General features: G+C 41.8%; 2 protein-coding genes across 2 annotated transcripts; one reads left to right on the forward strand and one right to left on the reverse strand.

Moving 5' to 3' along the window:
* Window positions 1-2000: 2000 nt before the first annotated feature.
* LOC311140698 (ankyrin repeat and MYND domain-containing protein 2-like) lies at window positions 2001-6830 on the reverse strand. The gene is made up of 10 exons (XM_084175882.1): window positions 6592-6830; window positions 6054-6118; window positions 5521-5659; window positions 5299-5397; window positions 4924-5084; window positions 4340-4554; window positions 3900-4035; window positions 3387-3515; window positions 3072-3201; window positions 2001-2831 (listed from the first exon to the last, which is right to left on the reverse strand). Exons 1-10 carry the CDS (start codon window positions 6656-6658, stop codon window positions 2689-2691), a joined length of 1284 nt encoding a protein of 427 aa, XP_084032008.1. The 5' UTR covers window positions 6659-6830; the 3' UTR covers window positions 2001-2688.
* Window positions 6831-7038: 208 nt separating this feature from the next.
* On the forward strand, window positions 7039-11571 carry LOC311140702 (tetraspanin-13-like). The gene is made up of 6 exons (XM_084175886.1): window positions 7039-8221; window positions 8888-9055; window positions 9842-9922; window positions 10179-10292; window positions 10409-10522; window positions 11349-11571. Exons 1-6 carry the CDS (start codon window positions 8159-8161, stop codon window positions 11421-11423), a joined length of 615 nt encoding a protein of 204 aa, XP_084032012.1. The 5' UTR covers window positions 7039-8158; the 3' UTR covers window positions 11424-11571.
* Window positions 11572-12974: the final 1403 nt, after the last annotated feature.

Consider the following 12974-nt stretch of genomic DNA (forward strand, 5'->3'; position numbering starts at 1 on the left):
ACTAGGCAGCTCATGACAGAATAGCCAAGAATGGACAATTATAATTTCCCCATTTCCAATTCATAATGTTCAGTAAATGTTTAAAATTAACGAACTCTCCTACCATTCCCTTAACTGTTGCATGACAGAACTTTACCTCCAAAATAATAAAATCAAATCTATTTCAGGTAAATATTACGATCTTTGTTTTCCTAAGCATATGCTATAACATTGCATTGCATTGCATTGCAATGCATTTCTTCTGTGTAAGTTTGTCTTGCTGTGGATCTGTGTTTTAGCGAGGTTTTTCTTATAACAAATTGCATCAAGATGATATTCAGCGCATCCTCAAGCGCAGAAATGCCTGTCCTGTCTTTATAGCCTGTTCCCAGATCTGTTTGTGCTCTTGCCAACTCCATTGCAGTCATTGTCAAGACAAGTTCGGCATGAAAATTCCACATGGAGTTAAGAGAGCAGAAACAAGCTGGCACCCAGGCTACTGTCTTTACTGTATGTTTTCCATTCCCAGGCGCCCTGTGACACCTAACCTGTCTTAGGATTCTTCTTCTGCACAACAACCAGATGAAGAGGCTGGAGGACTGCGTGGCTGAGCTGAGGAACTTGCAGCATCTCCACACTGTCAGTGAGTGAATAGGGATTCCACTGATACTGTGCAGTCCAAGGCCCTCACATTTGACATGGTTATGTGAGGAAGCAACCGATTTGACACAGTATTGAAGATGTGAGCTTGTTTGCCAATTGCTTTTGCAGCTTTATTCCTGAATCGCTTCTCACAAAAGACTGGATGTCGTCACTATGTGGTCCATAACTTGCCATCAGTGCAGTTATTGGATAGAAGGTATGGTATGTTAACAAATTTTGAAATAATATTCAAAAAATTGCAAAATAAGCTATTTACTACTGAAACTGTTACAGTAGATTGCTGTGTCGAGTCTGGGATCCTTGTTTAACATAAAGTGATGCCCTGTTGACAGAGGCGAAGCAGGAGGAGAGGAACAGTTCATTACAGCTGTTTAGTACAGAATACCATTGTGTCCCCCAGTCCCTGGCATTTGGCAGGCGGGCAGAGACTCCTGCCAGCAGAGAGACTGGCATCTATGGGGAGGGACGACACCTTACTCACGGTAAAACACAGTACTGTACCAAAGGAGAAAAGCATTTGCATTATATTGCAATTCACCAGCTTTTTTAATATATTGACTTGCAAATTGAGATATGCTATCAATTTGATATAGGTCACTATGGCTCAAGACGACGTTTCAAATAAGTCACAAATAAGGGATATGGGTGACTATCTCGTTACAAGTTCTACAATGTTACAATTGAATGTATGACTCCTAAAATATTACACATTTCCAACGTCTATTTATATGTGCTTCTCTGTGATGCTTGTCTCTGCCCAGGAGCCCATTCGATGAGACAGCAGATCCGAGTGTGCGCAGGACCATGCAGAGCTCTATCATGCAGTTCTCCACTGTGGACTGGAGGGCCATCCCCACCGCCAAAGGAATGGAACCAGCCAGGGGCCAACATCCTCACTGTCATGTTCAGATAACAGCACCAGCAACACAAGGGGTGATTCTCAATTGTACTTAACAGATTCTGCATGTCCTCTTTCCTTGGCTTCTTCTAAAAACGCATTGGAGAAGATCCCAGGGGAGGAACCTCAGATCTTCTGCTCCAATATGCTTTGAGAAGAGGAGGAGGATGTGAGGAAATACAATTGAGATTCACGCCTGGAGGTCATCCCACTGTGGTGCCATGCTGTATGAGCCTGTAGAGGGAGCTCTAGCTGAATTAAACCAGTCAATAGAATCACAGTTTCCTCATTACTACTATACAACAAACACACGCCCCAGTTCAATGTTACACAGTACAGGATGAACTTGAGGAAGAACTCCGGGACTCTGAATCCTCACTGGTCTACAAGGATTGGCATGATGGCACAAACAGACTGATACCCAGGCTAGTCTAATCTGTCATACCATCAAAAGCACGTAGACAGTACAGTGGTGTTTATTCTGTTGTATTGCAATTAGTCATTTGAGATCTTTGAAACATCAGTATTCAACAAAACAGAAACATTGTTAGAGGGATTTGCCAAGTTGCTTTTCCAGGAGGAGGTTATAGTAACTTTAAAGTCATTTTGTTCTTGGCCAATTCAAGCCACTTTACTGTATGTTTGGAAATATGATGTCCTTTATCCATTAACTAGGGCAAATACTGGACGCAGAATTACTAGTTTTAAAAGGACATGAACAAATACAATACCGATTAAATCTACTACTACTTCTTTACATCACACTCCCTGAAGCACTTTCCATTATTCTTGAACAAAAACCATCAACATAATATTAGTCTACATAGACATTTCACATTGAATATGAATGCTGGAAAAAAAGCTTAGACACTCGTGACCCTAACCTTTCTTCGTTGTGTGCAATAGTGCTGCGTTGCTTTGGTAGAAAACAATGTCAGATCATCAATAAATAAGGGATCCTTTCCCATCGGTTCAGGCCTGAAGCTTGTGTGAAGCTCCTGCGTACTTCATCCCCAGGTTAACTGTTGGGCCTTACATGGCAGGCCTCCCTTAGACCTTCTAGGACAACAGTGTAGACCTGGAGTAGGGGAGATAGCTGGGTATATAGGCATTGTGCACCTGTGTTGAACGTCCCTTACAGGCCCCCTTCAGTTCTCTGTGGCTGGAGTGGTGGAGTCAGGACTGGGGGGGTCTGCTTGGTTGTCGGAGGGGGAAGACGGAGAGTCTTCATTGGGTCCCACTGAGAGGTCCTGCATGGAGCCTGCCGCCTCCTCTACCGCCTGGCTCTGCTCTGAGAAACACATAAGGAGACCACTGTTAACATGACGCCTCGTAAAACGACGCAATGGAAAGACTATTTAAGCTAACTACCACTTTTGAAGCATCCTATTCAAAACCAAGCATCCTTTCGTAACCAATGTGTTTAATGTATAATGTAATCCTTGGTGACTTAAAATGACAACGAAACATATACAAATTACACAAGAGGTGACACATGAAAATGTACAGTCCAAGAACATTTCTCCAATACCTTTCCTCTGTCGCTCCATCAGCTTGGCTGACTCTGCCTCGTGCTTTTCTCTCTGCTCCTGAAGCTGCTTGCAGACCTTCTTATGGGTGAACCAGTGCATTTTCTGGCAGGCTGGGGCACAGTACATCACCTATAGGAACACAAAAACGTTGCATGTGCGGGGTAAGAACAGAGGCCCGTGCATCGGATGCAAGGACACATAGTGACAGATTGACCATTGCTATTGCAGTTCTATGAATGATGACAGTGGATATATGAATATAGCATTTTACTATATTGATATGAGTTATTGTGAGAAAATGGCATTGTGCCTACCATTTTACAAATGGAGCATCTCTTCTCTGCTCCCTTCTCCCCACAGGTGGTACAGAACTCTGCGTCCATGAAGCCCACCTGTCCTGTGATAGCCTGGGTCAAAACTGAGATGGCTGTAGGATCGTTACCCTGACCAGGACAGAAAGGGGAAATGGGAGAGAAAATTCAAGATATACAGTACAAACAATTGAAAATGACACTAAGGGTCACAGATTAAGCCTAAAAAGCTATTTTAAATGGGAATTCTTTATTGAGCATGCTTTTTAGTCCAGGACTAAGCTTAATCATTGTCCGGGAAACCGGCCCTAACAGTATAAAAGGTTAAAAGGTTATTAAGCCCAAAACAGGAAACTATTACAAGTGGAGTTTCACTCAAACTGACGTTGCAAAATCAGTCATTATTAAATACACAGACAGACATCACAAGAGAGAGAGCATGACTGTAAAAGCACTTTGTGACAACTATTGATGGAAAAGGGGCTTTATGGTTTGATTGAAGACTGATTGACTCACGATCTCCACAGGAGCGATACTTCGGACCAGCTGCTGCAGCAGTGTGGCGTCGCAGTAGGGGAACTTGCGGATGCACTCTCTGATGAACTTCTCCTGGAACAGCGGGAAGCCGTCACTGTCCCGGCCCTTCAACAAGCTGCATGGGGACAGCAATGACATCTGGGGTTATATGCATTGCAATACAGTATATATAACAATCAAAAACAGATTTAGTGTGTCAGAGTATTTCTACACATCATCAGTGCAGCCAGATATATGCATTTCATAGCAATTTCTTCCTTATCTTTCCGACTTTTTGCATTGACATCCTCTGTCAGTCCAGTTTAATAAAAAAGATCTATAAATAGTAACAATAGTGTCCGGGAAACCAGCCCCATATGTATTTACATGTTCATATGTGTCTGGGAAACCAGCCCATACAATCCAAACCCCTCACCCACCTCTTGATGAGTCCTTCCAGCTTGTCGTCACGCTCCTTGAGGAAAGAGCCACACTTCTGCAGCACACAGCTAATGTAGTGCATCTTCATGGCCAGCACCTCGTTCATGTCCTGCTGCTTCACACACTTCTCACAGATCAGCTCCATCACCCGCCGGCACTTCTCCAGGGCCTCTGCCTCGGCCAGCACCGGGTTCTCATTCACCAGAAGAACCATCTGGGAGAGACAGAGGAGGGGGGGTGGTGTGTCATACTCTATAAAGGGTAACATAATAGCTCCCTATGTAAGATGCATTGCCAAATGTCACATAACCCACTATTCCCCAAAAAGCTATGCTTTATAAAAGGTGACATAACGCACGGATAGGGTTATATTGGTGGTGGTCTGTCTTTGTGTTTTGCCATTTACAGTTCTCCAAAAAACTTGGCTTTAGTCTGAATACGTCTGCTTTCTTTTTTTTGCCTGATATCCTTGGTGGTCTGAGTTGTCTGGTCATTACTTTGATCAAATATGGATCACTTAATATCTCACTCCAAAACCACTATCCCGTATTGTGATCCAGAGACAGCGGTGGTGGTATTTTACCTTGACGGGGTTGAGGTTGGTGCTCATGATAATCTTGTGGAGGGGCCCTGCCAGTTTGGGGGGCAGCTTGGGCTCCTTCTCTAGCCCCTGGGGTTTGGTGTAGTACTCCAGCCTGGCGCGCGAGAAGAAGTTGTTGATCACCGTCACACAGTCGTGCTGCCCTGGGGAGAGGAGAGAGGAGATACACCTGGGTGAGAAACAAGTTCCGATGTCTCACTGTGACAGAGGTTGCATTCATAAGGCTCCAAACTGAATGTGCCCTAATGAACATGACCAGAATAAAGGGCAATGCCAATATGGAGTCATTCAAGTTTATTCTATGTCACAGATGTCACATATACTTCCTATTATATGTGATATCCTTACTGTACATACCGACAAACGCAGCCATCTGAGATGCTGTTCGCCCGACGGAGTTGACCACATCTGTCTCCGCTCCTGCATCTAACATCATCCAGGTGATATCAGTCTTACCTATATGGCAACGCGGGGAGAAAATTACCGCACACAGTCAAATCAATGAATTCACCATGGGGCCCCCTAATCTAAACAGGGATATCCTTTCTCAGCAATTTAACTGTGAGAAAATGTGCCTACCGGATAGCCCAGCGAACATCAGTGCGGTGTAACCATGCTCGTGTTCATTGCAGTTCACATCTGCCCCATGTTGCAGTAGCAGCTTGCACATGTCCGCCTTGCCCTTGTATGCAGCGTGCATGAGGGGAGTCATCCCATTCTGAGGAGGAGAAACAGAACTGCAAGTTCTATATGTTGCATAATTTAAGTAGCCTATTACAGACAAATGGTGCTGAATTAAATCTACACAAAGATATTTCCCATTGTACAGCATGGTAGAATGCACAATAAAGGCAATGAAATTGCGGAAATTAGCCTTTGCAAAGCTGTGGAGTGCCTGGACTGGACTGCACTGCCTGCCACTTGATGAGCAGACATAGGCAATATTATGAAACAAAAAGAGACATGCTGCCTGTGGGTTCCTTACTGTCCAGTTTGCAGACAAATTATGAAGAGCATAAATCCATAACTTCAAAACTAATGTTACAATAGAATATCGATAACAAAAGAGACATTCTTGATCGTTGAAAATTCTAAACCATTTCTGCCTTTACCTCATCCAAACAGTTGACTCTGACATCCTTGCAACCCAATAATCTTGAGGCTTCTTGAACATTTCCTGAGAAAAAGCATCAAAGGTCAATCATTACTTGTACATGCATGCTATACCTTCAAGAGATTGTATTGCATTGGAAGCTAGGAACACTGCCTCAAGCTAACCAAAGCTTGAAACAACCAACAGTTGTCTTGTCTAGAAAACTGTATCAGCAATTTCATGAACTGGCTAGCTAGCTAACATAACCTCTAGTAGTACTGTACAGTACTAGCAGAGTTTTAGATTTGTATAACTATCTGTGGTACTAGCTTGGCTAGCTAGCTACAGCAGTTAGCAAGTTTACAGGGCAATACAACTTGCTGGATTGAGCTATCAAATTAGCCATATAGCCACCATCATTAGCAACATAATTTAACACATTACATTACATACTAGCTAATGTGAAATGGTACAGCAATCTAATATCTTATCTAGACTACAGTAGCAAGCGTACTGTCTAGCTAGCTAGCGTTAGCATTAAAGTAAAGAGGCTTTACCTGCAGCAATAACTACGAATAATTCCCTCTCGGTGGAAGATAGATCTCCCTTCTTCGGAGCTGACATATTGGCTAGAATTGTGTGTAAAAAAAAAAATCAGTCAATGAAACAAGACAAATATGGATAATTATGAGTGACACTAAATTATATACTGTCACGTTGTTTGTTTTTCATTCTAAAGCTTGCTAGCTGGCTGCTGGGGTTCAACTGGTGTTCAGACTATACCACGTTGTACAGTACAGGGGTAGGCATTGAAATTAATATTAATTCATTCAACTTTTTACTTTTCAATTGAAGATATTAACAGAGAAAGTAAATAATATGCGTAGATATTATTGCAGTATGCAAACACCTTAATTATTTATCATAATACGAACCGCTTTCAAAGCCCAAACTCCCCCCTTTTTCAACATTTGTTAGCAGTTCCACGGAAGTCTAGAAAGTTCATTCTTAATACGTTGAAGCATTTGGACTGTACATTTTACATTTTAGTCATTTAGCAGACGCTCTTATCCAGAGCGACTTACAGTTGGTGAGTGCATACATTATTATTTTTTTCATACTGGCCCCCCGTGGGACTCGAACCCACAACCCTGGCGTTGCAAACGCCATGCTCTATCAACTGAGCTACATCCCTGCCGGCCATTCCCTCTCATACCCTGGACGACGCTGGGCCAATTGTGCGCCGCCCCATGGTTCTCCCGGTCGCGGCCGGCTACGACAGAGCCTGGATATACATGTACATATTTGATATATTGTTGCTCTAGCCGTCTCAGTTTTCTTCAATATGTTTTAGATTATATTTGAGTGGGGCATAATTCATCACATCTGTCCATAAGCATGAGAACACTTTCATAACTTGAATAATACATTTTAAGGTGTTTTATTGAAAAGCAATAGTGTTGTTTATCAATGTCCGAATTAGAGGATAAAGGTTAGAGATACATTAGTGTCATAATCAGTCATTATATGCTCCCATTGTTTCAAAATTATTTTTCCTCATCATTGTGGGTTAAACGCTTACAAAAAAAGATTGCCGTTTTGAAACTGCAGTAAAAGTGCAGTAACTGCAGTCGATTGTGGTATTTTGGAGCAGTAATTGCAGAATAACTGCAGTGTATTGAGTTGAACTGCAGTTATACTGCACTCACTGCAGTTACACTGCAAAATTACTACAGTAAAAAAAATGTTATTTTTGGATACTTCCCTTTTTTCGTAAGGGAATATTTCATGTGAAATGTCTTACGAGTGCAGCCTAGTCCTAGTAAACCTCAACATACACAGTATCTGGTGATTAAAATAACACTTGGACAATCACTTCGCTCAGCCATCACAACATTTTTTTTTAGCGACGTTTGCATATGTGAAGTCATCATTTCAAGACGACCAATCAGGTAAGTTGCAAACCTATATCCCTGGACTTGTCACTCCTTGGAATCCTACCCACCTGTAAAACGCCCCAGACACTGTTTGTCATTCTATGATAAGACTTATTCGTTTTCCAATTTGGATACATTTGAGTCTGAGAATTGCTTTGTGCCAGAGGATAAAAAACGAAGATCGACAATGGTTTGCGGAGGATTTGTTTGCACCAAGAATTCCTTATGCGCGCTGAACATACTTTATGTTGTAAGTACCACGCATAGATGTTTCCATATGGGACCGAATTGTTTTTGATGAAAGGCTATTAATGAAAGTGCAAAAGCCAGCATGATTCTAGTCAAGAATGATATAGCCAGGGCAAGAAGGCTATCATGCAAATTAAGTCGTTGTGACAGAATGTCTCTCTGTTAATGCAAAGTCTAAACTATTGGTTCCCAACCAGGGGTACTTGGCCTATCCACTGGGGGTACTTAAGAAGCCTCATGATACCATAGGCCTACTGGTCAAATGCATTTATGGGATTACTTCAGGGGTACTCTGGGCAGAGCAAAATGTAGTTGGTGGTACAGTAACCGAAAAAGGTTGGGAACCGCTGGTCTAAACCATATCTGTATAGTGTGATTCAATTATCGTCATACAATTCTTGCAAGTAATGTATAATATAATCAAAATACTCAATGTGTGATACTTCCTAAATGTCTTAATAAATATTGTATTATGTATTCAATGTATGTATTTATTTAATGTAACTTCAGTCTAAACAGACTTTAATCAAGCTGAAGGTGGTAGCCTAAATATGAGATGGTGTTGACTTTGCATACATCAAAGAAATCAGCATGAAGTGTCCTTTTTGAGTGCTTTTCCGTTCCCAGTGGACTGCTGTCATCACTTTGTATTGTACTTGGTCTTCAGATGGTGAGCTTGCTGCTGATTGCAGTAGCTGCTTGGGGGAAGTGGTTTGGCCTGGTCTCCAGTTTTCGGGTGGTGGCTGGAGTCATTGGCGTGGGCATCTTCCTGTTATTCGTAGCCTTTGTGGGCCTCTGTGGAGCCCTGAAACACCACCAGGTCCTGCTGTTCTTTGTATCCTTCAATTAGGAGTAGGGTGAAGTAGCCCCTTGACACTGAACTTGGGTCAGTTTTTTTTGCATTTTCCCAACTAATGGTTAAGATTAGGATTGGGGGAAGGGAAGGGAAGCTGATCCTAGACCCATTCACTTGTCATCACTGTCATGTGATATGATGATAATAATAATAATAATAATATGCCATTTAGCAGACGCTTTTATCCAAAGCGACTTACAGTCATGTGTGCATACATTTTTTTTTTTTGTGTATGGGTGGTCCCGGGGATCGAACCCACTACCTTGGCGTTACAAGCGCCGTGCTTGTTCTATTCATGTCACATATTGTTACATAGTCAAGTGAATACAAATTACTACAACACAAGACATATTGAAACCCTTACAAAAAATATTGCCGTTTTGAAACTGCAGTAACTGCAGTTGACTGTGGTATTTTGGATGCAGTAATTGCATAATAACGGCAGTGTACTGCAGTTATACTGCACTCTAACTGCAAAATTACTGCAGTAAAAAAAACGGTTATTTTGGACGCAGTATTTGCAGCATACTGTAGTTATACTGCACTATGACTGCAATCTTTTTTCGTAAGGGAACAAACACTAAGGACTGCTGTATACTAGAGGATCTTAGTCTCAATGTGTTTTTAACTGCTCTACCCAGACTACTCTTAATAACTTTTATATTTTCTCACTTTATGAACAATTATTTCACAAATACACAGCCTAGGGTTACCTAGTTTGTTTCCAGTATGTTGTCACATGTGAGCTTCCTTAGTTGGCCTCAGTACATGATTATCCTGTTCCTGGTGTTCATGGTGCAGCTGTCAGTGTCTGCCGCATGTCTGGCTATCAATAAAGAGCAGCAGGTGCGTGACGATATATTATGTGTATAATGTGACTCATGACCACTTAATCTGTAGAACACCTTAAATAAATACTGGAAATCATTCACACTTTCTTTATGTCCTGTATTAGCCCTTTGACAAATGGCTAATGCACAACATAAATGGAAAGTGTGAACGGTTTCCTAGTTGATTTCAAAGAAGCACTCTGATTGATGACATGCTGATTGAATTCTGTGACCAGAGCCTCCTTTCTCCTCATCCATTTCCCTCACTGTAGAAGGAACTCCTAGAGGTGGGCTGGAACAAGTCTGAGGCCACTCAGAAGGATGTGGAGAAAACTCTAAACTGCTGTGGCTTCTCCCATCCGAACTATAATGGCACCTGTGACGCGGTAAAGACGCTGGCTTGTTTTCAGTAAAAACCAGGAAAATGTTTGTCAGATAGTATCTTGAGTGATGGACACATGACTTAAATTCTGTCCTCTCCATTTACTTCCTCACACTACAGGACTGTTTCTCCAACCCATTATCCTGCAACCCTTGTGCTCCAATCATCCAAAGTCATGCTGAGGAGGTTTTACGCTTTGTGGGTGGGATTGGATGCTTCTTCAGCTTCACAGAGGTTAGCAACCTGCTGTAGCCTTATAGCAATGCACTGACAATGGGTGGAATTTGCTGTGTAACATAGTAAAAGGCTGTGGGATTCCTATGTAAATTGGCACTGAAAACAGAACACTCTTTAATGGGGAATTTTACTGTCTGCATTTTTATATTATGTCATCCATACACTCTACATTTTAGACTTGATTTTGGCTTTGGCTTCAGGAATTAATTCAACAATTCTAAATCTATGGATATCTACACTGAGTGTACAAAACATTAGGAACACCTGCTCTTTCCATGACAGACTGACCAGGTGAATTCAGGTGAAAGCTATGATCCCTTATTGATGTCACTTGTTAAATCCACTTCAATCAGTGTGGGTGAAGGGGAGGAGACAGGGTAAAGAAGGATTTTTAAGCATTGAGACATTGATTGTGTATGTGTGCCATTTAGAGGGTGAATGGGCAATATTTAAGTGCCTTTGAACAGGGTATGGTAATAGCTGCCAGGTGCACCGGTTTGAGTCTCAAGAACTGCTACTCTGCTGGGGTTTTCACGCTTAACAGTTTCCCGTGGTTATCAAGAATGGTCAACCACCCACAGGCCATCCAGCCAACTTGGCACAACTGTGGGATGCATTGGAGTCGACATGGGCCAGCATCCCTGTAGAACGCTTGACACCTTGTAGAATCCATGCCCTGAAAAATTCAGGCTTTTCTGAGGGCAAAGGGGGGTGCGACTGACTATTAGGAAGGTGTTCCTAATGTTTTGTACACTAAGTGTATATTGCGCTTTAGGATTAATTGAATCACATATTAAGCCACATTTGTTCTGTCTCATTTCAGATCCTGGGAGTGTGGCTAACGCACAGATACAGAAATCAGAAGGATTCCCGTCCAAACTCTAGTGCCTTTCTGTAACTAACCCCAACTTTGCACTGTCATGGATTTGTATTTAGATTTTTGTGCTTTGGAGATCATGTGTGACTTATATTACGATTGTATAATGTTTCCTATTCAGATATTTCCATTACTGTGATAATATAACTATGTGTTGATATAACTAATACTATTGACTGTTTTTTGACAAAGTCAGTGAAAACAAACAATTCCAATCAATTTGAAACTTGAGTGATTATGAAGCAACCAAACTGCTTTCCTGGTGAAGCAGTGACGGACACTGAAATTGAGAGCAGTTACTTTAAGGTTTAATCTGACTGAGGTCATTGATCGGAGTCGTGAGCAAATGTCATACACCAAGCATGCACACCTTATGCAAACAGAGCACAGACAGAGGGTAAAGGCAGAGAACAATGTTTCGTGGTTAGGTGTCTGTGGTTTCCGTTTGAAACCTGGCTTTCTTTGGGTACCTACACAATGCTGTCTTTGTTGCAGTGTATGGGGGGGGGGGGGTGTATGGTATTAGATGTCACATGGATGCTGACAGATTCATCCTTTTATTCAGATTCAGCTCTACTAAAGTTTAGATAGAGTTGATCACTTCACAGGACATGTACCAATCCAAACATGAAGCTTTTTGGTATTTTTCTGAACAATTAGGCTGTATCGTCCTACTAATCTGAGAACTGAAAGCATCAAGCATTACTCACTGATTTGGTATCAGTTCATATTGCAACCCATTTCTAAACATATAGTGTAGGCTATTATCACTCACACTTTGACAATGTCACAACCAAAAGTACAATTCTCAAAATGAGCTTCAGGAAGAAATGTTACTGCTGATTTATTTTTCAAGGGAAATAGGGTAGTGTGACTTCAATGCTTCCTCCGAATCACACTAGTTTTACTGTTCTCCAGTGAACATTTGGGTTTGAATAGAAACTTGCCTTGCCTCATTTGTCCAACCCCATCTGAGATCTACTTTAGTTACAGAGCACAGTGAGTTGCAATGCAGTCTTATGACCCAGTAAGAATGTTAATCACGCCTTGGCTACATTCATACCTTTCCAAACAGGATAGGAACCAGGAACCAACTGTGGATTCGCTTCAATTCTTCTATAGGCTGCCAAACCTGTTAATGAAGGCATCACCATACGGAAATCAATCAAGCTTAACACAATGAGTTAAAGCCAGTTGAAGCAAAGCTAAACAAACTGGCTCTTATATTTGTATGATAGACTTTGTACATGTGGAACAAATATGTGAGCTGTTCTGTGATAGTAATGTGTTGCTAGTGTATAGTGCAACTAGTTGTCAGTGATGACATGTTTCACCATGCAAATGACCGTTGTCAACTGGTCGATCTTCGAGGCATTCATTGTCGATCACCAAACATTTCTGTAGAAAAGACAACGCTAAAAGCTGTGATAAAGGCTTGAGCGCATTTCCCCCCCGCTGATGACGGTAGGTGCACTTGATTTAGAAGCCTTGCGCACCGGGTAAGCAAAGTGTTCCCATTTTTAACCATTTTATTTGTCTGAAAACCCAGCTGACGGGAGATCTGTGGCTAAA

Source organism: Coregonus lavaretus (genome assembly GCF_964263955.1).
Source record: "Coregonus lavaretus genome assembly, chromosome: 13".
Classification (NCBI taxonomy): Eukaryota; Metazoa; Chordata; class Actinopteri; order Salmoniformes; family Salmonidae; genus Coregonus; species Coregonus lavaretus.

Coding starts and splice junctions, on each gene's coding strand:
- LOC311140698 (XM_084175882.1), bottom strand. CDS start 6,658: ATGTCAGCTCCGAAGAAGGGAGATCTATCTTCCACCGAGAGGGAATTA. Junction 4,036..4,339: donor CTGGAAGGACTCATCAAGAG/GTGGGTGAGGGG, acceptor GTCCCCATGCAG/CTTGTTGAAGGGCCGGGACA. Junction 2,832..3,071: donor GATGGAGCGACAGAGGAAAG/GTATTGGAGAAA, acceptor TGTGTTTCTCAG/AGCAGAGCCAGGCGGTAGAG.
- LOC311140702 (XM_084175886.1), top strand. CDS start 8,159: ATGGTTTGCGGAGGATTTGTTTGCACCAAGAATTCCTTATGCGCGCTG. Junction 9,056..9,841: donor ACCAGGTCCTGCTGTTCTTT/GTATCCTTCAAT, acceptor AGTTGGCCTCAG/TACATGATTATCCTGTTCCT. Junction 10,523..11,348: donor GCTTCTTCAGCTTCACAGAG/GTTAGCAACCTG, acceptor GTCTCATTTCAG/ATCCTGGGAGTGTGGCTAAC.